This window comes from Panthera pardus, unplaced genomic scaffold (genome assembly GCF_024362965.1).
Source record: "Panthera pardus isolate Hobbes unplaced genomic scaffold, ASM2436296v1 HiC_scaffold_6, whole genome shotgun sequence".
Taxonomy (NCBI): Eukaryota; Metazoa; Chordata; class Mammalia; order Carnivora; family Felidae; genus Panthera; species Panthera pardus.
Window position 1 is genome coordinate 130,450,944 of NW_026526991.1, and position 27,313 is coordinate 130,478,256.

Sequence of the window (27,313 nt, forward strand, 5' to 3'; positions counted from 1 at the left end):
TTGCCTCAGCTTTTTTGTCCCCTTCTTCCTCCCGTCCCTCCTTAGGGACCTATCTGTTACCCCTATTAAAAAGAAATTGAATGGATCAAATAGCCACGGATTCACATTTGAATTCTCAACTTACAGGAGACTCAAAGGACCTATACTTTCATCCACGTTGTAAAGATGGCAGTGAAGGATGATTTGCTTTGGAGAATTTTTTTTTTCTTCTATGTTCTATGTTCTTATGTTCTCACCTCCAATTGTACTTCTGGCTTCCCAGAAGTTATTATGGCATTCCGTGGGTGCACTCATACCTTTGTCAACATTTTACGTATTCCCATTGTCCTAACTCCTAGCTTTTGAAAAAAACCAAAGGCCAATATCCATCTATCTTATTTCATTATAGTACACAAAATGTAGTTCTAAACCTTTGGTGTTTGTGAAATATTTTAATTGGTAACGTGAACTGATTCCATACTTTTTTTTTTGACTTTTTGGTGCTTTAGTGATATCGAGCTTTTACCCTTTGTATTTTAATATCTGGCATTTCACATTGGAGTGAATAGAAAAATGGAGTGCATCTGACAGAATTCTTTAGGGGTCAGCAAAATATGGCCTTGCGGGTCAAATCCACCTATTTCCGTGAGTTTTTAGTGGAACACAGGCACATTCATCCTGTTGTATATTGTCTACTTTTGCCCTCATGTTTACTACGTTTCCTCTGTATGAAAAAGTTTGCGCATCCCTGGTTTAGAGGAAAAATGATTCTATCTTTATTTCCTTGATAATCACTGATGTAAATTCCACGTTTATCACATGCCACAGATAAGTGAATCTGCACGCCTACCCCAGTGTGAAGCCCTACACAGGGGATCTAAAGACAAAAATCTGTGTTTGTCGTTTAACAATACCTCCGAGATGCTTAAATATACAAAAAACTATAGCAATTCCCTGAAATTATACCTAAGAACAAATACTAGTTTTATACTGAAGTGACAGAACTCACTGGTGACACTCTGACTTGGGGAAAAATGTGGGGATTTCTGAACTTGAACTGTACTATAGAGTCAGAGGGCTATTATTGAAGCATAAAATTCAATCAGTGGTGCTCATAATTAGGTCCAAAATAAAGTTAAAAAAACTTACCCATATAAGTTGTGGAAAAACCTATCTGAAATTTCCACTTTATTTTGCCAAATATGCCTGAGGCCAGGGTTGTTCATTCCAAAATCACATTTACTAGTGACGTGGGGTTCCTGTTGATTTGCAGTGATGTCCCTTGAGTAACATCTCTTGTGTATCTCTGTGGTTCCCAAGGTCTCCTTAAATGATGAGCACTCAGCCATAAACATGGCAATTTAATTCAATAAATATTTATTGAGGGCCTACCATGTGCAAACTGCTGGTCCAATACGGGCTACAAAGCTATATGAGCGGCGGGGCTCCTGCCTTTCAGAAATTCAGGTATCTCAGTTTGAGTAATCGCTAATCAGAGCATTCCAGAACTTTTGGAGAAGTGTTTGGGTACTGAAAAAGTTTCCTGCATCCTGCCAACTCTTGACCTGTTTTTACCGCAATTCATATATCAAACTATTTATGCCAGTTTTGGATCAGGCTTATTAAACACCTGTCTTCACAAACCTGGTTTAAGTGAATAGCCAAAGGGAAGTATAAACTTAAAGAGTGTAGGAATAAGATCACAATACTTGTAAGCTACAAGGAACCTTGGAGACTATCCAGGACCCGGTCTTACGCATAGTTATTAAAGTCTGCATCCTTCAGCAGAGTCTGTGACCCCACCTTCTCTGTCCATCCCTCTGTTTCCATATTGCACACAGCACCCAGTTTTTTGGTGTCTGTTTTCACCAGCTGGAAAAGAGATAATAACAATAGTGCAGAGTTGCCAGCTTTAGTAATTCTAGTTCCTGGAATCAAGGACAGGAAGCCTTTGTTATTTGCACACCCTAACTCTTCTAGCTTCTATTGAATAAATCATTTAACTGTCAGCTAATTACAGTGTTGGAAAGTTTACATCATTCACCTTTTTATGGCACCTCTTAATGGAAGACTCTGGAGATTAAAACTCTTGACAGTTTCCATGATATAAAAAAGGAAAGCTGACCTAGAGAAAGATGGGACAAAAGATGAACATTTGGGAAGTTTTAAGCAGCAATGGGATCTGAGACAGTAGCCTATTTAAAGCAGTGCTGATTGGAAGACCTAAAGTTCCTGGAAAATGACAGAAATGTGATTTTTGTTAGAAGCAATACCTTTTTATTTAACGATCATTTTGCACTTACTACCAGGCACTTGCTTGTTCCAGGTGATAACCTTACGAGGCAGGTACTACGATTATGTCACTTTACAGATGAAGAAACTGAGGCACAGAGAAAATTAGAGTGCCCTAGCTCTGACAGCTGGTAAGATGGGCCCGAAACGAAACGCGCGGCAATGTGGCAGCAGAGAACGCGCTCTAGGCCACTACTCTACTGACTTCAGCCCTGAGCTCGCCCATCCCTTGACCTTTCCAATTGGACGGCTTAAGTGGGTCGTTTCCGCGCCGTGCCTCGAAGCCTCGCTCCAGGTCCGGGGTCTGCAGTGCGGCGCGGGTCCTCCCTCCCTTGCCGGCCCGGGGTCAGAGGCGCCGCTTCCCGCCCGGGATCCCGGGGAGCTGCGTCCGCACCCCGCAGCCCTGGAAGCGCGCCCCCGCGGCCGGCGGGAACGCGGGAGCGGCGCGCACGTGCCGCCGGGAAAGGGCCGCCCGGCCGCGCCAAGATGGCGGCGGCCGCGGCCGCAGCGGCGACGGTTGGCGGCGGCCCGTGAGGCGGGCGGGGCCGGCGGCGCGGAGGCGGGGTCCCGGGCGAGCCGCCCTGGGAGGCGGGGGCCGTTTCCATAGCGGCGGCAGGAGGTGTCGCGCCGGGGAACTTCCTGGTTCCCGGGCTCGGCTTCGCCGGGAGCCTCTTGGAAGGGAAACAATGGGGCGGAGGGCACTGCGGTAGCCGCCGCCGCCGCGCCGGGACCTGCTCGGCTGCCCCGACTCTCCGCTCTGCGCCCCGCCACAGCCTCCGCCGACGGGACCGTCCGGAGGTAACTTCATTTCTTCATCTCCCACCGCAGGCGGCCGGCCGGCGGCGGCGGTGCCGGTCTCCGGGGTTTCCTCCGGGCAGGGACTCGGGTTGGCCCCGGGGAGCCGGACGCCGCCATTCCCGGCCCCGGGGAGGTGGACGGAGCTGCGGCTCCCCGCCTCAGCTCTTGGGGGGGTCAGGCTCGGGGAACCTGTGCGGGGCCGTCCGAGTGCCCCCTGGAACCTGGATCGTGGGGCTCTGCGGGAGTGATTGGCAGGTTGGCGGGCGCCGGGTGGGGGGGGCGGCGCTGGGATGCAGGGGGCGTGCGGGGAGGGTCTGCGGCGGACGCCGCGCGAGGGGACCTGGTGGCGGGTGAAGGGGCCCGGTGGAAAGGACCCGGGTCCTCAGATCCTGGGGGAGGGGAGCCCCGCCGCCTCCCCCTCCCCCCCGGAGCAAGCTTCGGTCCCCGGGAGACGTGTCTGTCTCCCCTGCAAGTTTCACTTGCGTCCTGCGGAGCCCAAGTGGGCAGGACTGAGGCGAACTTCGTTCTTTTAAATTACTGCCTTCGTGCCGCGGAACTTTCTTTCGGCTCCGCAAGCGGAGGATGGGGTGAATGAGGGAACCGGAGAGCCTGGAAATCTGTGCGCCTTTGCAAAGTTTGCAAAGTAGTTTGCAGCTAACAGCCGAGTGACGGTGCGGCAGATCTAATGCGTGAGAATGGTTGCTCGCAGGTATTTTAATGCCAGGAAATGCGAGGAGTCTGCGAATCCACATTTCTGTAAATTGGAAGACAGTTCTATAAATTGAGAATTGCACTCTCCCCGCCTCCTCCCCTTTCCCCGCATTTTAATCCACAGTTGCTTTTTCGTCAGTAGACTTTAATAGGAGTTAAATGGGTCCCTTATGGGACTGGGGAGGATGTTTGAATTGGGGCACTACCCAGTCGCGGGAAATAATGTGACACAAATGGGGGGAAAGAGAGTGGGGACACGATCTTAAATATTTTGCTTGCTGGAAGAAAGTGACTTTAATCCTATACTAATCCATTTATAAATGGAATCAAGTCTCTGGGATACACACTGAACATTTTGTAGCTCCGAAAAGTTGGACAGAACTTTAGAGATCACCGTGGCCAACTCCCTCTATGTGTTGAATCTCTGGGAAGTTCTAATGGAGGGAAGTCAGGGTACTTTTTCCTTTTGTAAAGTCATTTTAATAAGAATTCAGTTCGCCAGCATCACATGAACAGTGGTGTATTTACTTGTATTTCTCTATCAGACCCTCAAATTAAGAAAAAATATTTATGAGTTTGCTGTTTCTGATAATAAAGTTTGTAAACATAGTTTAGGTTTTTACTTAGAGTGGATGTAGATCCTGTGTGGGATTCTACCCACGCAATTGACATATGTCAAACGTACATAGGTCAAAATATAACAGAAAAAAATTATGCTAATAGAAGTATAAATTAATTTTTAAAGGAAAACAGGTATCCCGAGTTAACAGATTCCTTTGCTGATTAAAGAATTAGTGAGTTGTCTCAAAGGCATTTGAAGAAGCATCGTTTGCCAAACATGAAGAATTTGGGCCCGAGTCTTGGTGTTTGTGCCTACTTACTGTTTTTAGCTAGCGGTCAGACTCCCCGGTGCACTTGTTTCTGATGAGGGTAGCCCATTTCCAGTTATGACAGTGCTTCGACGTGAAATACCTCCTAGTGAGGACAACTGCCACTGGTTATACAAGCCAGTAAGTGGAAGTGTCAGCTTTGCCACCATCTGTCAACTGGCTGGCCATCCTTGGAGTTGTGGGGAACGAAGACAACTTCCTGGCATGGCGGATTCAATGTGGGCCTCCAGTGCCTGGCAGAGGTTGTACCGGTCCGCCGTGGCCGCCACGTGCACATCTATCTCAAGTTCCTGTTACGTTTTGCAGCCGGTGAACGTGACTGAGAAGGAGGCCAGTAAATGAAAGCTAGTGGCAGATTGAAAACACAGTTAACTTCGGTTAACGTGCACTAGGCATGTTAGTTAAGGCAGTTGGAAGCTGGCAGAAGACTTAGCCACAATACTAAAACTTGGGGAATTGGTGCTTCAGTTCGAGAGAAAGAGACAGGTGATTGCATTCTGGTTTATGTTTGCAATTGCACTTTAACCGTGCTTGTTTTGCTTTAGTGCAATGACATTGTTATCAACAGTGTTCTGACCGTTTATTCCCGGAAAGTTTCAGTTTGTCCCTTCAGGGTGATTTTTGAAAGGCATATTGGCATTTAGGTGGGATTCGCTGGTATTTAGAGTCTCTCTCCCCTCCACCCCCCATTAAAAAGTATCTCACTTTTTACAGTGGAAGTCAACAAAAGTACTACCAATTTGAAAGAAATCTGTCTTCTGGCACATTTCATTATAGTACCTGGGGGTCACAGCTTGGGAATTAGAATTGCAGACACTTGGATTCTCAACCGATCTATGCCATTTCCAGGCTATATCATTTCATGCAAATAACTTAATTTTTGAGGGCTGTTTTCTTTGCAAAACTGGGGAGAATCGTAAATTCAGATTTGTTTGTTCATCCAGCAAGTGTTTCTCCAGTGCCTTCCGTGCCTCAGGTTAGCTACCTTGTTTTCAACGATGACAGGGAGATAGGTTCTTTGAAGTACTGGGAGCTATAAAACCCAGGAGCAAGGAGCCTAACCTGACTTGGGGGTGGTTGGGCAAGCTTCCCTGAGCCAGGGACTCCTAGACCTGAAGGAATAGGAGGAGATAGCAGGTGCAGAGGGGAGGTGAGCGGGTGGGACGCTGTGAGGATAAGACCAGAGCATGCGCACGGCCAGGGCGCCTGAAGAGACTGCTGTGAAGGTTAGAGAAGAACGCTTGGGTAGGAGTTAGCTCCCCACACGGCCCGTCGGCTGCCGCGTTTGGTGTGTGGAGAAGGCTCTTGGCACCGCGTTCGAGCCCCCTGAACGAAGGGCTTGGTCTTGCTCCTCAGCCCTCGTGGAAAGGGAGTCCGTGTCGTTGACTCTAACGCAGTAGACCTGGACATGCCTCTCTGTACGCTTTGGGGTCTCGTTTTTTAATTCTGGCGCTGTTCACTCTCAGTTTTTAAATCTGAAAGGCGGGAATGAAATAAAAAGATTCTTTGATTTCTTTACAGAGAGAGGCTATACGATACGAATATAGTATTTTGATATAATTTTGGTAGCATTGTTTCTTTGCGAGAGCTTAGGCTACCTTAAGATACCTACCTCTCACAAAATGGTAGTAGCAATCTACCGTAAAATCAAAAAATATTTATTAAGGGGCGGGTAGTTTCATTTGCCTATAGGAAGGTCAGGAGTTGACTCTGGAGTTTCATATCTCGTTTGCTTAAGTGTTTTTGGCTCGAAATAGATATTTGATTATCCTCTGACAGAGGTACATGTTGCACCTGTGTCTTGCCGACATTAATGTCAGTGTAGAAAAAGTTATAATTTTATGCTGGAATTTTCCTTTCACTAAATTAGCAATGAATTAAAAATATTAGAGTAATGTTTTTCATGAAAGAAGTGAAAAAATATTGTTTTTGAGTTTCTTAATATATTAATTTCAATAACTTTACATAGATCAGTAATGGCAAATTAATATTTTATTATGGAACTAATGCAGTATTTATAAGCTAGTTAGCTCTCTGAGCTTTTTTGTTCTTGTTTCTTCTTATTTGGTTTTTGGACATTTTAATGCTTGGTAGCATATCTGTGGTGAGAAAAGAGAAAGTGAAATAAGATTTCAAAAAGTCAGTCGCAGTAGAAAAGATTGGTCAAAATTTATAAAAGTTAGGTATGTGTGCCAGATATTTTTGTGTATTTTGCTGATGACTATTACAAAAATGAATTGGCACTTAATAACTTTACATTGACATAAATATTTAAAAATTAAAAAAATCTACTTGAATTCCTTGTTTTCCATATTTTTTCCCCTCATTCTACCTTTGTTTTGGATTCTCTTTGTAAAAATAATTATTCCATTTACTCCTTTTTTATTAGCGTGGGATCATGTGTTCTTTTGCTGTTCCTTTAGTGTTGGCCTACGAAATTCTGATAATGTTTTCTCAACTTACCAAAGTATAATATTGAGACTTCCACTCTTTTTCCTGAGATTGTGAAAGGCCTTTAAAAACATTTAAGTTAATTTTTTCTTTCTTCTTTTTTAAACCCATTTCGTTGTCACCATGTTTTAAAACGCATATATATTTTAAACCCCAAAGATATATTTCTACTGTGCGAGCTGGGGAGGAGCAGAGAGAGAGGGAGACACAGAATCCAAACCAGGCTCCAGGCTCTGAGCTGTCAGCACAGAGCCCGACGCGGGGCTCAAACTCATGGACTCTGAGATCATGACCTAGCCGAAGTCACACGCTTAGCTGACTGAGCCACCCAGGTGCCCCTCTTTGGCTTTGTTTCTATTGAGAAGTCAGTCATAGTTTATTGCTTCTGTCTTGGTAATTGGTTTCTTTCTCAGGCTATTTTTGAGATTTTCTTTTTGGATTTCAAAGAATCCTCCCTTTCTTGCTTGGGGAGTATACCTTCCGATGTCTTTCATCAGTTTTGGATAGCTCTCAGCCATCATCTCTTCCAATATTGCTTCTTCCCCATTCTGCTTCTTGATCTTTCTGCGACTTCAGTTCCACAGTGTTAGACTCACCAAATCCTCTGTGCATTTCACTTGCCTTCTGTATTTTCCATTCTTTTATTTCTTTTCTGTGCTGGATATTTGTGTGTGTGTGTGTGTGTTCTGTCTTCCAGTTTACTAAGTTAGTCTTCATCTAATATGCTCTTTTTTCTAAGTTGATTTATTTTGAGAGAGAGAGTGCGAGGCTGCACGCCCTTAGGAGGAAGGTGGGGCAGAGAGAGAGAATTCCAAGCAGGCTCTGCACCTTCAGCGCAGAGCCCGGTGTTAGGGCTCAGTCTCGTGACCCGTGAGATGATGACCTGAAGCGAAGTCAAGAGTTGGACTCTTAACTGAACCATCCAGGCGCCCCACTGTCTAGTATGCTCTTAAATGTTATTCTCTGGGTTCTTAATTTTGGTTAATTGTATTTTGCATTCTAGAATTTCAGTTTGGTTCCTTTTAAGTGGTCATGTCACTTTCATAGTTTCTAATTCCCTATCAAAAATTTCAAGCTCTGTACATACCTCTTTGAACAGGGTGAGCATGGCAACTATCCCCTGGTGGTGCAGATTTTTTCTGTAGTCTTTTATTTCTCGAGGGGTCTTATCTCCTAATGTTCCTGCCTGTCTTTGATTGTATACTGTTCATTCTATTTGAAAAAATAGGTCTAGAAGTAGTTACCGATTTAGGTAAGGCTTTTTCTGTTGCTTTTGCCAGGCACTTGGTCTTAACTTTATTCAAATTAAGTTTTTTTGAATCTATGCAAGGATCGGTTTAGTTTACTTCTGTGTTATACCTTCTGGGATTCAGCCTTATGCGGTCTTATTCCAAAGTAGGGGATGGCTCCCTTGGAGGATCTTGTACTCTGACACTTTGGCTTCTGAGTCTCCAAGGCCGCCTCCATGCAGTTTAGCCTCTCAGGCATCTCTTGATTAGGCAAATATTTCCAGGAGGGAAGAAACCCCAATGTGCCACGCATGCTCTGCCCTGTCCTCCTGATTCCTTGTTAGTTCTTTGATCACCATCCTTCCCTACTTTTTAAATTAAGGTATAATATACATATAGTAATGTGCACTAATCTTAAATGTATATCCTGAGGAGTTTTTGTAAATGTATAATCATACTCAGATCAATATATAGAACACTTTCGCCACCCCAGAAAGCCCGTGTCACACTCCTTCCCAATCCATGCTACCTATCTTCCTTGCCTTGGGTAACAATTACTCAGTTTTCTAGCACCATAGACTAGTTTTACGTTAAAAAAACTCATTTATTTTGAGAGAGAGAGGGAGTGACCAAGCGGGGGTGGGGGGTGGGGGGGATGGGGAGGGGCAGAGGAAGAGGAAGAGAACGAATCCCAAGCAGATTCCGTGCTGTCAGCACAGAGCCTGACATGGGGCTCGATCCCATCTCCCGTGAGATCATGACCTGAGGTGAAATCAAGAGTCCTGCACTCAACCGACTTGAGCCACCCAGGTGCCCCTAGTTTTGCATTGCTTGTTTTTTGTTTTTGTCGAAATAGTATCATACAGTGTACATTCCTCTGTGTCTGATCTGGCTTGTTTCATTCAATACTGTAGTCTGTCAACGAGATTCAGCTATGTTGTTGCGTGTAGCGGTAGTGTTTCTTTTTCATTGCCCTGTACTTGTTCTAGTTACTGGGGCACCTAAAAAATTGCCTCAAAACTCAGTGACTTAAACAGTGACCTTGATTTCCGTACAAAACTGTAATTTGAGCATTGCTTGTTACAGCTGCATTTGGTGTCAAGAAGGGCTGCTTGAAGGCTGGGCCTAATAGTGTTGGAAGTTTTGCCCACGCGTCTGCCGTTTGCGGACCAGCACTTAAATGTGGCCTGAGTGTGCTCACAGCCTTGTGGCAGTGTTCCAAGTGCTAGCGTCCTCCACACACATGCAGTGGGGAGAGCGGTGGAGATCCTGTGAGCCAGACACATGCTGTATGTCCTCTTATGACTTGGCTTGGAAACTTAATGCAGTTTTACTTCCACTGCATTGTATTCTTTGAGGCAGTTATGAGCCTGCCTAGGTTTGAAGAGCGGGGGAACAGACTCTGCCTCTTGATGGGGAGAGAGAAGAATTCTGCCCTTGATCTTAGCCAAAAGGCCGAGAAGCAATGGGAGAGATCAGATTCTAGAAGAGCATGTGAGACCAGAAATGTTGTGGTCGCCATTATTGGAAAATATAGTGTGCCATAGTAGCAGCCTCATACACAAGCCTATCACAATTTATTTATCCATTCTTTTAATACACATGTGAATTATTTCCAGTTTGGGGCTATTGTAATAAAGCTGCTGTGGACATTTTTGTGCGTGTACTTTGTTGGGTTTATGCAGTCCTTTCTTTTGGAAATACCCCTGGGCACGGAACTATTGAGTAATATAGGCAGATACATATTTTGCCCTACTAGTTACTACCAATTTTGTCAGTGTGGTTGTACCAATTTATATCCTCTGATATTTTTAAGAATTAAAGAAATACATATATTTGTCTAGCTTTTTGATTGTATTTAAAACAAGAGGCTTGGTGTGTAATCTGTGGTCTAGTTTTATTGGAAATGTAAGTTGTATTTGAACGTGTATTCAAATTGGTGCTAAGTATAGTTACCATTAGCAGACTATCTGCATTAATTGCTGAAGAGAAATTTCTGAAATTTCTTTTTAGAACTTGCTTTTTGGAAATATTGAGCTCCATCCCTCAATTTATATCACATTTTGTTTCTCATCGATGCTTATCATGAGTTTGAATTCTAAAGCTCATTCACCAGACTTGCTTGGGAAATATTTTTCTATTACAAAATCTTTTTCCTACAAAGCTGGTAATTTGCCGTCACCAGGGGTTGCCAGAAGAATGCTCCAGGTTCTTCCCTTAAACTTTCAGGGTTGCTCTTTTGATTACTTCACTACTGATAGTCATTTTAACTTTCTTCTAAGTGTCATTTGAATCTGGCCCCCTCCCACACCCCCTTTTTGTAACCAGCATTTTAGACCAGTTTGTTTCAGCTCATACCTGGTTTTCTGCAATAATTTATTGATTGATCCTACTAATAATGCTTGGGAAGTTAGAATTCTCTTACTCATTGACTTAAGATTAGTTTTTAGGTCCTAAATCTAACAGTGCTAGAAAGAGAACTTAAAAATCATTTCAACTTATTTAAAAATGAGACCTGAAAACAACAACAACAACAACAACAACAACAACAACAACAACCAAAACTGAACAACAACAACAACCAAAACTGAATCAGTGCTGGAGTATAGAAGATATTTAGATTACCGAAGCATTTTTTCTGGCATAATCACTTGACAGTCTTGAGTGGTAGGTGCGTTGAAAAGTTTAACTCTCATTTTACAGGTAAAGAACGTGAGTCTCAGCTGTGCCTCTTGCATCTAGGACTCCTTGTATGTTGAGTGATCTTCCTTCAGGGCCCACAACCTACCATCAATTTGCTGAATTCCAATCTTATTGACTACATGAATTTTCCTCTCTTCAACTTGATATATTTGCATCTTATGGCCAGTACGTTTACTCATTTTCATTCACTGCAGGGCCTTTGCATGAGCTGATAGTACTTTTGTCCTGAATTTGTTTGGTTAGTGGCAGGATGGCTGGGACCAGGTTTGTCTTGATTTTTTATACCAAGCCCCTTGAGAAGTTTTTGCATATTGTCTAGCTGGATAAGTATTTACTGAAGGCATGGATGGATTCTTGTCTTTAGAATCTGGAGTTTTTAGCTGACTTTTAAAATGATGCCAGGCCTCTTAAAGTCAGATGTCTTGTATCCTTCGTTTTAGCTTTGATCTGCAGAGCTCGCATTAGGTGCGCTTCTCTGATAGTATGTATCAAGTGCGTTAGGCAAATATAACCTGAACAAATTATAAGCCGATTTTTTTTTTTAAATGTTTTAAATGTTTATTTATTCTTTTTTTTTTTTTTTTCAATATATGAAGTTTAATGTCAAATTGGTTTCCATATAAGCTGCTTTTGAAAGGCCCTGCCTCTATAGCTGTAGGTAAAGAAGCTTGGGAAAGGACATTTGTTTTTCTAAATACATAAAAGTTAGCATGTTCACCAGCGTAAAGCTGCTGGAATTCGATAAGTCCTTCTGGAAACCTAGCTCAGATTCTACCTGTAGAAGGGGAAATTAGACCTCATTCTTATCTGATGCTTCATTAACATACACATGTAAACAAACCGAGGAAATCCAATGATTTCACATTTTGCCCATCTCATTCTCTGACCTTATTAGCAGGAAGTGCTGTGTTGATGTAGTGAATAGTGGGTAGGAGAAATAGACCTTTCACTCTAGCGCTGACGGAAGATTTGCTTCACTTCTCTTGAGCTGGGAAAATATTGAAAGTTGTTCAAATTTAGCATTGTATTTCAGGGGGTATAAATTGCAGAAAGAGCATTCTTTATAGAAAGCCCAAGAGTTAGGAAAGTATAGTGGTGAGACTTCCTGTGTCAATGAATAGTGACTCTAATATTAACTGAAGTTGTTTATCTGGAATGAGAAGACATTACCCAGTACGTATATGTGTGCCCAGCATATGTCTTTGAACCAATGAACTATGAATCTGAATTAAGAAAGAAAGATACTAGAAATCCTCTAATGTAAGTTCCACGGGGCCAGGATCTTTGTTTTGTTCTTGGCTGTGTCTGCAGGGCCTAGAACACTCCCTGGCTCATAATAGCTGCTCAGTAAATATTTATTGAATGGATAGTCAATTTGTATATTATCTGTTTGTTTTAAATTTAAAAACCCAACATTAATCATTTAAATATTGCTTTATAATCCTTTGGGAAATAAATTGTTTGAGGCATCATTTCTGATAATTCTTGTTGGACATTTGAGTTGTTTATAAATTTTTTTGCTGTCATGAATCAAGCTTCAACAAAGGAAATTTTCTTAAGCTCTTTCTTGGGCTGGTAGTTCAACACATAGCAATGTTGTAAAACAGGCTCTAGGAATTTCTCCTAGAAAATGAACTTGGCTTGTGCAACTCTGAGGGTGAGATCAGAAGCTTTAGTGATCAGACGTCTGAGATCAGGTAGCACCAATGATACAGCTCTGAGTAGGCCTGCTGCTCTTACACATGTGGATAATGTCTAATCCTCAGTCTTTGCACGTGAGAGCTCTCTTGCAATTTGTAGTGGAACTGCCTATCACTTGACTTTGTCTTTTACTTTTAAAGAATGAATGAGTCACTACAAATATTTCTGCCTCTTAATTATAGTTTAAACATTCTAAATGCATTTAACTCCTTCATACGGATGGGTACACATATTCTGTTATTCTCATTTATCATCATTTCACTTCTGAATGGCTTGGGAAAAATTTTGCTCTTTCATATTAAAGTATTATAAAACTTATTCTACAAAAAGCTCTGTGTAATGTGTGTTACATAGGGTCTAATATAATGGTGTCTATAGTGTCCCCTCCCTCAACTTAAGCAATAGAACATTATCGGTATCCTCTTGGATCACATCTCATTGTTCCTCCTCCTCTGTCCATTACTTGTCCGGGGGAACTGTCAGGTTCAACTTTAGGCTCTAGCATTCTCTTGCTTTTCTGTATAGTTACATTGCATATGTATATGTCCCTGAACAACTTATTGTGAATTTTACATATTTTGGAACTTTATGTTAATAGTATCATTGTGTGTGTGTGTGTGTGTGTGTGTGTGTGTACTCACGAATTTAGTGAGTAAAGCTTTTTAGTAAAACTAAAACTCACACATTTCATTTGCATTTAAAGTTAATGTCCTTGCTCTCTGCATTAGTCATCTTTTGCAGTAATTATGCTGTGTAACAAACCACTGCAACATTTCAGGGCTGTGAAAGGACAGACATTTATGTCTAGCTCATAGGTTTGGCAGTCTCTGCTGGGTTTGGCTGGGCTTGTCTATAAGCCTTGGGTTGGGTGCAGTTATGTGCTGGGTGTCTACTCATTCTGGGACCAGCAGCTGTTGGGGTACAAGAGACACGCCAAGCTCAGGGCTCTTAAACCCTCCACTTACAAATGGGATAGTGTCGGTTGTGTCCAGAGTCCAACATGTCATGTGATCAGGCCCCCACATCCATGAGGTGGGGAGTATGTCCCACCCCTAGGGAAGTCACAGTGAGAGCAGTGAGTGAAGGAAGGCATGTGAACAAAAGATAGTATCTGCCATATCTTCCTCTTGAATAACAGCATAAGAAACTTGGAATATTTCCTTTCTTATTACGTCCCTTCTAGATTACATGCTGTTGTTCAGTACTTTCTCTCTCTCTCTCTTTTTTGTAACTCGTGATTTAGAAATCATACCTCTAATATTTGTTTGTGTTTACTCATGTTTACAACTTTTATCTCACCATTCTTTCCTGTATTTCAGATATTCTCTTTGGCATCATTTTCCATATTTGTGAACTACAGTTTTGGAAGCATCTTTAATGAGGATCTGTTTATATTCTCGCCGTTTGTGTCTGAAATTTTCATTATTTTGTCATTTTTCTTGAAAAGTTAGTTTTAACTGTGTTGAGTATATAATTATAGTTAACAGTTTCTTTATTTTAGCTTTGAAGACATTATTCTAGTGTCTTCTGGCTCCCATTGTTGCAGTTGGTAAGTCAGATGTCAAGTCTAATTGTTCCTTCTGTGAGCAATCTGCCTTTGGTTTCTGGTTGCTTTTAAGAACTCTCTGTCATTGATGTTTCACAGTTTCACGATGATATCTCTAGGTGTCAGTTTCCATTTTATTTATACTTTGTGGAATTTGCTGAACCTGAGTCTGTACTTTAGTGTCTTTCATCAGTTCAGGAAAATTCTTGGCTATTGTCTTTTTGCAGATTGTCTCTCCCTCATTCTTGATGTTCTCTTTCGAAAACTCCCAATTAGATATATATATGTAAAATAGATGTTTTAATCTACTTTTCATATCTCTTAATCTTCCTTTATATTTTTTAATCTGTCTTTGTTGCATCCTGGATGATTTCAGATCTGTCATCTGGTTCATTAATTCTCTCTTTAGCAACATCCACTTTGCTGAACTTGTCTGTTGAGCTTTAATTTTAGTTATCCTGTTTTTCACTTGATTCTTTTCCAAATTTGTTGCCTTCTTTTTTGCTCATATTTTTCATTTCCTGTTGTTTTTCAAAACATTATTGTCCTTTCCTTTTTGATGTATTTGTGATGAGTCTGCTTATTTCTGTCGAATCTTGCTTATGCATAGTTTTAAATTTTGAGCTAATTTTTCCTGTAACTTTGTGGAAATGCTTATGAGACTTGGCTTAAGAGTGCTTTCTCCCAGAGGGAATTTGCAATTGAGGACAATGTCAAACCAGGGCAACTTAATTTCTAGGTTTGAGATTTTTATAATATACAAGTGTATGGATTTGAACTTGAAACCTGGGTGAAGGTTGGTTTTGGTTACAGATTTCCAGTGAATACTCCCCTCCCCCTCCCCAAACACAAATAAACCTAGACTCAGGAGAGAATTTTCCTTCAATCTTCCTTTGGGGTAGATTTTTTTCCCCCCCTTACTTAGTTAATTATTTTTGTTGAAGATGTAGTGTTTCAGGTGCCAGGCTCTCTGTACTTATCTGTAGTCTGACTTTCCATGTTGTATCGTGTAAAGCTCTAGTTTTGTCCCAAGCATGACTGTCAGCACTGAAAGCCCTTCAGCATTGTCTGGTAGAATTTTCGGGGATCATGGAAATGTCACACACCTCTGCTAATACAGCAGCCACTAGCCACATTTAAAATGTATGAGGTATGACAAAGCAATGGAATTTTAAATTTTACATGGTTTTAATTAATTTAAATTTAAATAGCTACGGGCTGGTGGCTGCAGTATTGGACGGTGCAGCGTGGTTATGGGAGATTGGCAATTGCCTGGAAGGCCCGTTGCTGGCATCAGTGCTTACTTATCACCCTCTCTTTGTGCTCCTGTGCGTTTTTTCGGTCTCTGAGGATTTCTCTTAGTTGCTTATGAGCTTTGCTGTGCATTTAATAGGGTAATTATTGTATTTTATCAAGTATTTTTGATGTCATGTAGCAAGAGGGTTCGCAAGCTCTTTGGGCACAAGAATCTCAGAAACGGAATTACCTGACAGCTGTATTTTTAGTTGGAGAGATACTTATCTTGAACGGTAAAAATTGGAAAGTTCACAGTGAAGTAGTGGATGTTCTTCGGAAACTGACCACGAAGTTAGAAATTATGAGGAAGAATTAATTAAATACTTTCTTTGCCATCGTTCTTACTCTACAAAACATTGAAGGATGCTAAAAGATAAAAATGGAGCTGTAACTAAAGTTTTTAAAGTCTTAACACATGGTCTTCAGCTGCTTGGTGTGAGTGTTTTACCAATACAAGAGCACTTGAATGAAAAGGTATATATATTTATTTAGAGAGAAATATTTTGCAGATGGACAGAAAAAACAAAATGAACTTGAGAGATCATAGGGAACTGTGGTGGTGGAGGGACAGGAAAGGACTTTGACATTCAGTGCTGAAAGTATGTGTTTTGCTTCTGGCTTTAACAGGGCCTGTGTTATTTAATTGGAGGGATTTAAAAATATATAAATAATGAGTCCTAGCTATTTCTCAGGTATACACTTCTTTTTCCTTCAAAGCCAAATATTTTAGAAACGTGTGGTTGGTTTTGGATATTTATTAATAAAAACACTTAAGACACCTTGTAATAAATTTCTGTTACTTTACGATTTGCTTGCTCTTTTGGAGCCGTAGGTACATTGGATTCTTTTTTTGTTACTTGTATTTTTGTATTGTGGTTAAATACACATAAGACCACCATTTTAACCTTTTTTAAGTGTCCAGTTCAGTGGCATTAACTACATTTACATTAACGTAGGACCATCACCATTCATCTCCAGAACTTTTTTCATCCTCCCAAACTGAAACTCTGTCCCCATTAAACATTAACTTCCTGTCCTCCCCCGCCCCGCCCCCCAGCTTCTGGTACCCACCATTCTACTTTCTGTCCCTGAATTTGACTTCTCTACGTACTTCATTCATGTAAGTGGAATCATAGGGTGTTTGTCTTATATATGACTTGCTTATTTCACTTACCATAATGTTCTCAAGATTAAATTTAATTTTCTGAAATTGTAATTTGTGCTAAGAGTAAAAGAATGGAGATCCCATCGGCTGGTAGTGGAGATTGGCATTCTCATGTACTTCTTTCCATAGAAGATCATATACAGTGAAGTGAATTACTGTTAATTTGATCTCCTGAAAGAATATTATAAGAAACAATAGAATGTGATACCATATGTTGTGGTTTATAATTCTGTTAAATTTAAGTTTTAAAATCATTAAAATTGGGCCTGCTGAGCTTGTTCTAAAATATATTATCGGGTGTTATAAAACCCAGAAATCCTTTCCAGTACTTCTAGAGGTTTAAACTGTCTAAAAGCATCAGAAATTATTTTAGGCTGCCTAGTGCCTGCAGTAAAAAAGAGGATATGGTGGAGTTTGTTTTACTTTAAAAAAAAACATTATTATTTATTTATTTTAAATGTTTATGTACTTTGTGTGCACATGTGGGGGAGGGGCAGAGAGAGCGGGAGAGAGAGAATCCCAAGTAGGCTGTGCGCTGTCAGCGTGGAGCCTGATGCAGGGCTTGATCTCGTGAACTATAAGATCATGACCTGAGCTGAAATCAAGAGTTGGACACTTAAGCCACCCACGTGCCCTGCGTTTCCCCTGAGTTCCCTGTCAAGATGGGTTATCCGTAGCCCTGCTTACCATTCGTGCAGATCAAGTTTTGTCACAAAAAGTTGGAGGTGTCACTTGAAAGAATCTATATTAGGTTAGTGTGAGTACACATTCCCATGTGGAGGATAAATAGCATAGCTCATGTTACTAGAAAATGACTTTAAAGGCCAGATTTTACAGAAATACCCCAGTATACCTACTATGTGAAACTGTGGATTTAAAACAAATTATTTTTTTTCCCTCTTGGATGGTGTGAAAAACAAAGTTAGATTTTTTTCTTCTCTTTTTTTCTGTGTCCATTGGGAGGGGATAGCATTTAGAGGAGGAGAAAGAGAGTGTGCACATTATTTATTTTGAGAGAGAAAGCACGAGTGTGAGCAGGGTAGGGGCAAAGAGAGAGATTGGGAGGGAGAATCCCTAGCAAGCTCTATGCTGTCAGGACAGAGCCTGATGTGGGGCTCGACCTCACTAACCTTGAGATTATGACCTGAGATTATGAGCTGAAATCAAGAGTCAGACACTTAACCAGCTGAGCCACATGGGCTCCCCTGTGCCCATTTTATCTTACATGCTTCTGAACTGCGTTGCTGCTTAAAAGAATTTGCATGCGACCTACTTTGAAAGTAGACAGGAGGGTCTACATTTCAAAGTTGCGATTATGCTAAAGAGTTTGAACCAGTGAGTTCAGTTACGAGTAATTTCCAAGTATGTTTTTCTAAGAACTACTCCGTGACATTTTACAGTAATTCCAATTCATGCATTGTTTCATATTTGTCAAGTATATTTTTCACCTTAGATGGTAAGGTCATAAATCCACTGTTGATAAGTTTTATTATCCTGGTATTTTTGAGGTTACTATTTTTAGCAATAAGAAAACTTGATATGTTAGGAAGTTCAGTTCTTGAATAAGTATTTGTTCAGCATTTTACAATTATGGGTAGGAGGTGCTACTTAGTATAAAATGCTTTCATGTTGCCATTTAGGAATTAAAACTTTTTTTTAGAACATTTATTTATTTTTGAGAGACAGAGAGCGTGAGCAGGGGAGGGGCAGAGAGAGAGGGAGACCCAGAATCCGTAGCACGCTCCAGGCTCCGAGCTATCAGCACAGAGCCTGAAGCGGGGCTTGAACTCACGAATTGCGAGATCATGACCTAGGCAGAAGTTCAGATGCTCAACCGACTGAGCCACCCAGGTGCCCCACCATTTAGGAATTTTAAATTTAAGATCAAAAACTTTGTTATAAACAGCAACAAAGAGAAAAGTCCCTGACCAAAGAGACTAGACTCTACCAGCGTAAGTGAACTATGAGTAAACTCCTAGATCATCTGTGAATGTTTAATCTACCCTGTGTATCTGTAACATGGGATTGCCTTCCTGTGTCGTCATTCACCATGCTCCAGGGCTCAGCATGTTTGACCTCCTAGTTCCCTGGGAGGGAAAACAGATCTAATAGCCTGAGTGAAACACCATCAAAAAACTTTATATTTATAGTGAGAAACTTCTTGTCACATATTCTGAAACTAACATGTAGATTATGTGTTATTTTAGATTTTTCATACAACTTCTCATTTCCCTTGGGATAATTGGGTTATCTGGAAATGAAAATCATAGCATTTACTGTATAGATAAAGAAGAAAGCCTGTGGGATGGGGGTCAGGTGATTACGTGGCAGTACTATGATTATATGCCATTGCTAATTACAGTCTACAAATCATGCTGTGCATACAGATTTTCATTTTGTAAATTTGTATTTCTCATGTATTTTACATGACATGAGTAAAGTATATAAATGAGACCAACATTATTTCTTCAAAAAATGTTACCCTAACTTTAATCTGTTGCAGAGTCAGTGGTCCTTAGTACTATGCTATGTTCTTAATTGATTTAGAAAATAAAGTAACCGTCACTTTCTGTGATTGCAAAAAGTAGTTTATCAGTTTATGAACAAAGCTGTAAATGAGGAAGCACAGTGTAAATGTTATATCAAACCTTAATCTACCTATGGGATTTTATGTGTTAGATTTGGGGAGGCACTGTGCATCCGTAATTATGTTGAAATATAGTATTAGTCTTACTTTATGCCTCATTTTCTTTAATATATTAATCAAGTAAGGCAGATTTAGTTTGTATTTATACTAATGCAGGGTGATGCTTTATGTTATACTGAAGTGAAAAGAACCAAATACAAAATTTTGTATGTAGTATTTATAAAGTATATTTTAATTTTTTTAAATGTGTATTTATTTTTGTGAGACTGAGAGACAGATGTGAGCAGGGGAGGGGCAGAGAGAAGGAGACACAGAATTCAAAGCAGGTTCCAGGCTCTGAGCTGTCAACACAGACATGGGGCTCGAACCCATGAAACACGAGATCATGACCGGAGCCGAAGTTGGATGCTTAACCGACTGAGCCGCCCAGGCACCCTTATAAAGTGTATTTTGAAGAAATACTTACAAAAAAAATCCCTTGAAAGGAACGTGCCCCACTTAATTGGGTAGGTGTAGTGGCATTTTGTGGTAAGAGAATTTTTCTTTCTATTTTGCTGTTGTTTCCAATTTTTTTAAACAATGAAACCATATTTTATAATGAGGAAGATGCCCATTATTAGAGAAAGTCTATAGCAATACCTTTAGTGGTCTTCATTTGATAGTGTATAAATTATTTATGTGTAATCAAAAATCAATTTAGCAGATGCGATATGCTGTCTTTATCCTAGATGGAGTACTTTCTTTCTAGGACTTATTTATTTGGGAAAGGGGGAGGGAATAAGTTTTTAGTAAGTGAAAACCAAGGACACCTGTTTCTGTGTGATAATAAGTTTCTGTGTGATAATTACTTTGTATGTACTATTTGCTTTGGGGGTAACTTTTTATAGACAAAGGAAAATACAAGTGGAATCATGATGTTTTAAAGATTGGTAATTTTTTATATTTTTAGATGAAGGTTTTATATTCAGAAGGTTCTTTTGGAAATAGAAAATTGTTGAAACCAAATTATTTTCATTTCTTTTTAGAAAATTTTATTTTAGGGGCGCCTGGGTGGCTCAGTCGGTTAAGTGTCCGACTTCGGCTCAGGTCATGATCTCACGGTTTGTGAGTTCGAGCCCCGCGTCGGGCCCTGTGCTGACAGCTCAGAGCCTGGAGCCTGATTCAGATTCTGTGTCTCCCTCTCTCTGCCCCTTCCCCACTCGCACTCTGTCTCTGTCTCTCAAAAATAAATAAACGTTAAAAAAAAATTAAAAAAAAATTTTAAATGCTGACCTTTAAAAAGATGATTTCTTTCTCTCTGTTTTCTTACTAGGACATGTATTCTTCTGAGAAACCTTGGACAGCAGATTTTGGTTTACTATCTGATTGGGACAGCCTACAGAGATATTTCCAGTCATGAGTAAGTGCCCTGTGTTTCATTTCAGAGGCCTGGGCAGCATTTGCAGTGTACTGAAAAAATAGAAAAAGTTTATTATTGGACAAACTGGAATTATGTTACTTCATCAGAGACTGGATACTCTGGTCAGCCCAGTACTGTGTACCTATCTGTATTTAAACAAGGAGATACTTTTTGATGCTTGGTTTATTCTGAAAAGTTAGATATGGTGAGGAAATCTGTGTCATTAGTTTCTTGGCTGATTTAATTCTGTTATCTAAAATTTTCTGTTGACTACTCATTGGGAAGTGACTTGTGAAAAATATGAAGAGGGAAACACTCAAATATAGAGGATAGTCTAGTGGTTGCCAGAGGAGAAGTGGGTGGGGGGAAAAGAAAGAAATATTAAGAGGGAAAATTTAAATTGATTGTAATTAGCAGAAGTTTAATTGTATGAGGTTTGATCATTGGGTAACATGGGTGAGTATATAAGCAAAAAAAAAAAAAAATCTATTAATGTCTTTGATGGAATGAAAACCACATCTATCCTGTAGACTTTCCAAATTTGATACAGGTTTTATTTTCTCCCGTAGTGGTTCTGTACATAGTATTTTCTGCCATTCCAGTCTGCTTCCGGCTGTGACTAGGAGAGCTGGGTTTTACGACTTTGTATTAACTGTTTATTTTAGGGAGTGAGGAAAGAATTACGAGTTTTGCCTTGACTGTGATCATATAACAATTTTGATGTATTTTTTAAAAAGTACAGATTTTTTGATTATGGGAACTTTGGAATAGAGTGAGCATTTCCTGCTGGAGTATAATGTTAGAGAGTTTAAACATTTTCACATGTAATTCATATTGATTATCTTAATATGGATAGAGTGTTTTTAAATTTAATTTACTTTTTTAAAAGATTTTTTTTAAGTTTATTTATTTTGAGAGAGAGAGAGCATGCGTGTGTGCGTGAGCAGGGGAGGAGCAGAGAGAGAGAGAGAGAGAGAGAGAGAGAGAGAGAATCTTAAGCAGCCTCCACAGGGCTCGAATCCATGAACCTTGAGATCATGACTTGAGCCGCAATCCAGTCAGATACTTAACTGACTGAGCCACCCAGTCACCCTGGATAGTTTTTCTTACCATTGATTGCAATAATTAAGCAGTCGTTAAATGAAAACAAGGCTGTTGTTGCTGTGAAATCTTTGAGTGCTTTCTACTAAGAATAATATCGCAAGAAGTACGCTTTGATTTTCGAGGGTTTTCAGTGGGGCACTTTTTCAGTGGTGTCCTTTGAGTAAACCAGCATAGTTGCTACACGAGTTCAAATACAGATTCAAGAAGAAGCAGCTTTTATTATTTCGGCTCCATTCAGATGAAATTTTGTGAGAACATTTATCTAATGTAAAGTGCCAACTCTAGTAAAGATGACCATATGACTTTATGAAAACTAAGAAATGTCCAGCATTTTAACTTAAAAATGCTTACATTTTGGGCAATTTACATTCTGTTCTACTTTGTAATCTTAGTGTTCTGTTAGCGTCCCCATTACAGAGTTCTTTGAGGACAGGTACCCAGGGTCTTTCATTTTTTTTTTCTTTTTTTAAATATGAAATTTATTGTCAAATTGGTTTCCATACGACACCCAGTGCTCATCCCAACAGGTGCCCTCCTCAATGCCCATCACCCACTTTCCTCTCCCTCCCACCCCCCATCCACCCTCAGTTTGTTCTCAGTTTTTAAGAGTCTCTTATGTTTTGGCTCCCTCCCTCTCTAACCTCTTTTTTAAGGTCTTTCATTTTTGAATCGCAGTGTCTAACAGGGTCTTGTATACCTGCTGCCTCTAAAAATTCAGAGCCCTCTGGGGACAAAGGCAGAGAGGGTGGGGGTACCTTTAGGCAACTAATAAATTATCTGAAAGACATACAACTTTTTATTTGTGAATTACAGTGGCTATATTTCATTTCTAATGTTTTTAATTGGTTCTTTTTTTTAATTATAAATTACACTTTATAAAAATGTTTATTTATTAAAAATATTTATTTATTTTTGAGGCGGGGCAGGGGCAAAGAGAGAGGGAGACACAGAATCCGAAGCAGGCTCCGGGCTCCGAGCTGTGAACACAGAGCCCGACATGGGGCTCAAACTATGAACTGCGAGATCATGACCTGAGCCCAGGTTGGACACTTAATCGACTGAGCCACCCACGTGCCCCAAATCGGTTGTTTTTTATGCCCTTTAATTCTTTTCTTATTTCTGCTTGTTTTTATTTTAAAGATTTGATTTATTATTCTTTTATTTCTTCGTGGAACTTTCATGTGCTTGTTTTGAAGTGTTTCTCAGATCACTTGATTATTTTTTAATTTTGTCTCCAGTGAATTTATATTGTAGTTGTTGCTGTTGTTGGTGTTTCATCATATTCTGTAGTTTTGCAGGCGCACTCTGATAAAAATTCTTTCTCTTTCTCCTATGGCTGTCTCCTTTTGTGATTTTCCTGCTGGTGTAGCAGATTTGCAGTTGTCTCTGCGTGCCTTTGGAGTTCCCAGATCAGAATCAGGTCTTGTGTTAGTGGATCAGAGCACCAGCCGCATGGTGATGTTGGTGATATCACAGATTCTGTCACGGAGTCAGCTGGCATTAGGTCAGCAGCTTCCTAAGCTGTAGCTTCAGCAAGTTAGCAAAGGCCTTTTTCAGTCCCATTTTATCATCAAGGAGGAGTGTCCCCCCTCCCCCGTCCCTGGTTTTAAGCGAGGAGCCTGGCTACTGACCCTGCTTCACGTGAACTCTTATATACAGTTCCCCCCTGGGATTTACTTCCTGCTGCCTTTTCCTGCTTTGGGGCCCACAGCCCAGCAGACCTCCTGGTTTTAGTTTGGCTCATACTTTGTGTTCCTGTTAGATTTTGTTTTATTTTTAATGTTTGTTTATTTTCAGACAGAGAGAGAGAGAGAGGGAGAGAGAGAGTCCCAAGCAGGCCGTGTGCTCTCGGCGCAAAGCCCAGGGGCTGGATCTCGCAAACCGTGAGATCATGACCTGAGTGGAAGGCAGGAGTCGCCGGCTTAACCAACTGAGCCACCCCGGTGCCCCCCTGTTAGATTTTTAATCTGGAGATGTTTAATATGTTTTGGGGCATAGGTATGTCATTTTAGTGATTTGTTTTTGTATTTTATCTGTAATTTCTCTGTTTGTTGTGAAGACAAGCAGCCACAAAGAACGAACATGCCACTGGTATTACCATAAAGTCCAAACTGACTGTTTCACATTGAAGAAAAGAAAACCAGTTTCTGCTTAGTTCCCTGGTTCCTAGTGTTCCTCTCTTTGCTTTCCTTGCTAGGTGGCCCCAATATGCTGCTTCCCTGTAGTGGTCTGCTTGCCTCATTCTAGTTCCTGCCACTCAGCTCTTCACTCTTACACCATGTACACTGTAAGATCCTTGAGGGCAAAAGTTTTTACTACGTGCTGAGCACTTTTCCTGGCTCCTAATAGGTGTTTGATAAACAGTGTGTGGATGGGGTGTTCCTAAGTAACTTGTTTTAGTATGGAGTAGCTGTTCTGGGAGTTACTACTTTTAGGTGAAATTTAAGCCGATCCTACATGAAGGAAGATTGAGGGTGGGGCGGGGGGGTAGTGTGTACGTGTGGGTGGGGGGGAGTGTGGCATAGGACAGAGCATTCCAAGGCAGTGGAGCAGTGTGAGAAAGGCATGGAGGTGTGAGTACACATAGGTGTTGCCACGTAGTTGAGCATTTGGGAGCATGGAGATGGGGAATGGAGACCGAGAGAGAGGGAAAGCTGGCGGAGACGCTAACGGGGTCTGGGTCCCAGACGCTCCGGGAAGTTTGGACTTCATCCTGTAGGGCTTGAGGAGCTGTTAAAGAAGGGCAGTTAGGGGAGGGGCGCCCGGGTGTCTTGTCTGACTTCGGCTCAGGGCATGATCTTGCAGTTCGTGAGTTCGAACTGCCACGTCGGCTCTTTGGTCTCAGTGCAGAGTCTGCTTGGGATCCTCTGTCTCCCTCTCTCCCTGCCTCTCTGCCCCACGCACGCTCTCTCTCAAATATAAACAAGTAAACATTAAAAAAAAAAGAAGTTCAGTTAGGGGAGCAACTGAAGATTTCATTCTGGAAAAATTACTCTGACAAATAGACATTTTTGTTAGATGTAATTGAAAAGAATCAGTTACAGGCAGTATTTGCCTTTTTCTGGCTTTTTTCTTAGTTTTAAGCTCATACTAGGCTTCCTTTGAAATAGACTGTGAATTACGTTTCTTATGCTTGCCAGTTTGGTGATCTTCTCTCCTGATGGATGCCGTTTTTGAGCAGACCACTGTAACCATAGGTTAGAGAGTGTTACAATGTCAGTGTTATGATGCGGTTGCCGGGGGTTGTAAGTTTTCAAAAAGGTGGGAACTGAGTATATCAGAGTTCCTGTTTTTGAAAAAATAGTGGAGAATCATGGTATAGGTTACAAAATAGGAAGATGTGTCATTAAAGTCTAGATAGAATTTCCAAACCTGGGTTTGGGTGAGAATGATGGGTGACTAAAGTTTTTTTCAGTATGGCTCTAGCGATTAAGAGGAAGGTTGGTACTTGTTACATCTGGGCGGATTTATCTGTGAAGCATTTGCTAACCCTTGCCATGTCATGGACCACGCGGGACGTGGTAGGAGTTGTACAGCATGTGGGGTGAACTGTTGGGGGCTTGGAGGTGACTGGCTCTCACCAGGCTGTTCTTCGTGCCCAGCTGCTGATGGACCGCTTTCGCCGCACAGCCTGGCACACTCGTTGGGGGTTCCCAGCTCCAGAGCCTAGAGAATTTGTTACATGTTTGAGGTGTTTTTCAGCTTTTAGTCTAGATCTTTATATATTCTGTCGAATTCTGAGGTTAGATATGTACCTTGTGGAAAATGTGATGCTTCTGCGATGTGCATTACATTGTGGATTGTTAACTTTATCACAATCCACAAAAAGCCTTTTGATTTTCAGTACTGAAATTGTTTTTGTTTTTCTGTATTTGCATATTTTGCAATGTTAAACATTTATCAAGATTTTTTTCCCCAAAATTCTGTCTTATCAGATGGTGCCAAAGATGAAATATTTATATGAAAGTCATTATATTTAAACTGTAGCTGTAGTTTGAAATGAACCTCTTAGAGCTTTAAAGGAGATTGTAACAATAGGAGTAGTTCTTGTAAAAAGCATTGCTGAAAATTTCTAAAGATGATGATTTTGGAGGAATGTGTTAAAAAAAATAAGCCAAAAAACATCAAATCCCAGAAGTGATTATTTAGGGTACTACTTAATTTTATTTGCCCATGTTTTAACTTGAAAAAATAAAGCTTATCTACTCTGTTATTAAAATTTTAGTCTTACATATTTTATTTAACTTTCTTCAGAAAACTTTTGCTCTATAACTAATTATATGTTTTGTTTGTTTGTTTTTTAAGAGAGGATTTCTGTGTTAATTCTCTTCTGACTTGGCAATCCAGGAGTGATTGTGTTATGTTGGAGTGTTTGATCCTGCCCTTTGACCTAAATAAAGGAGTGGGGTTTTTGAGATCACTTCTGGATCTGAAACATTTCTCATTTAACTGAGGAAAAAGTAATGTCAGTGAGTAATTTGAGATGTAGTATATATTTATGGCTTTCTAATAGAGCATATATCTTTATTCCTCTGGAGCAGTAGACATAAGAGTTCATGCTGAAGTGAAAACACTTTGTTTTAACATTTGTTGGAACAGGTAATGTTATAAATAAGTGAGTAGATTACTGAGTCCCTCAGTCTTGGCATGAGGATTCTTCCAAGTCTTATTGAATAGAAAAATCATGCAACAGATAATAGAAGGCTTTCCCTAAGTATTGGCTAAAGTTTCTGTCTAGGATAATTATCTAGATACATATATATCCTGTTTTATGGAATAGCTATGTACCTGAGAAGCTGGGTAGAGGTTAAAGAAAAGAAAATTTAAGTTGAATTGTATTTTGAATAGTGGGTTATCTGCATTTAATGGAATCGTGAAAGAAATCCTTTTGTAAAGTATAACGAGTGTCTATTTGTTATACTAAGACTCATTTATGTTTGATAAGTTTGGATTTTGGAAGTAAAGTTTTAAATGTTAACCGTTCTTAAAATGAATACAAGTTGATCCTCGAACAATGTGGGTTTGCATGGTGAGCCCACTTGAATACATGGATTTTTTTGGTAAATACAGTACAGTACTGTGTGGTGACAGATGGTAGGTACACTTGTGAGTACAGCACAACGTATAGAGCTCTAGGGTTGTCGGATCCCTGTATTGTACACTTGAAACTAATGTAACATTGTGTGTCAACTATACTTAAAAAGAGTACAGTGCAGTACTCTAAATGTAGTTTCCTTATGATTTTTTAATACTTCGTTTCTCTGGTTACTTTATCGTAGGAACACAGCATACGTATGTCGCACATGACATGAAATATGTGTTAATCGACTCTTTATCTGTAAGGCTTCTATTCAAGAGTACATTATTAGTAGTTAAGTTTTGGGGGAGTCAGAAGTTATAGG

The 27,313-nt window shown here is 40.5% G+C and overlaps 1 protein-coding gene across 3 annotated transcripts in view; it reads left to right on the forward strand.

Annotated features, from left to right (window-relative positions):
- Positions 1-27,313, forward strand: part of USP6NL (USP6 N-terminal like) — a 229,874-nt gene that overhangs the window by 48,620 nt on the left and 153,941 nt on the right. The window contains exons 1-2 of one of the 3 annotated variants that reach the window (XM_019460815.2): positions 2,956-3,069; positions 20,721-20,807. In XM_019460815.2, the coding sequence (XP_019316360.2) occupies positions 20,804-20,807 (4 nt within the window). In that variant the 5' untranslated portion in view covers positions 2,956-3,069; positions 20,721-20,803. Of the gene's footprint in view, positions 1-2,955; positions 3,070-3,220; positions 3,325-20,720; positions 20,808-27,313 lie in introns of those variants that run through there. The other 2 variants (XM_019460817.2, XM_019460816.2) reach the window with 2 other exon arrangements.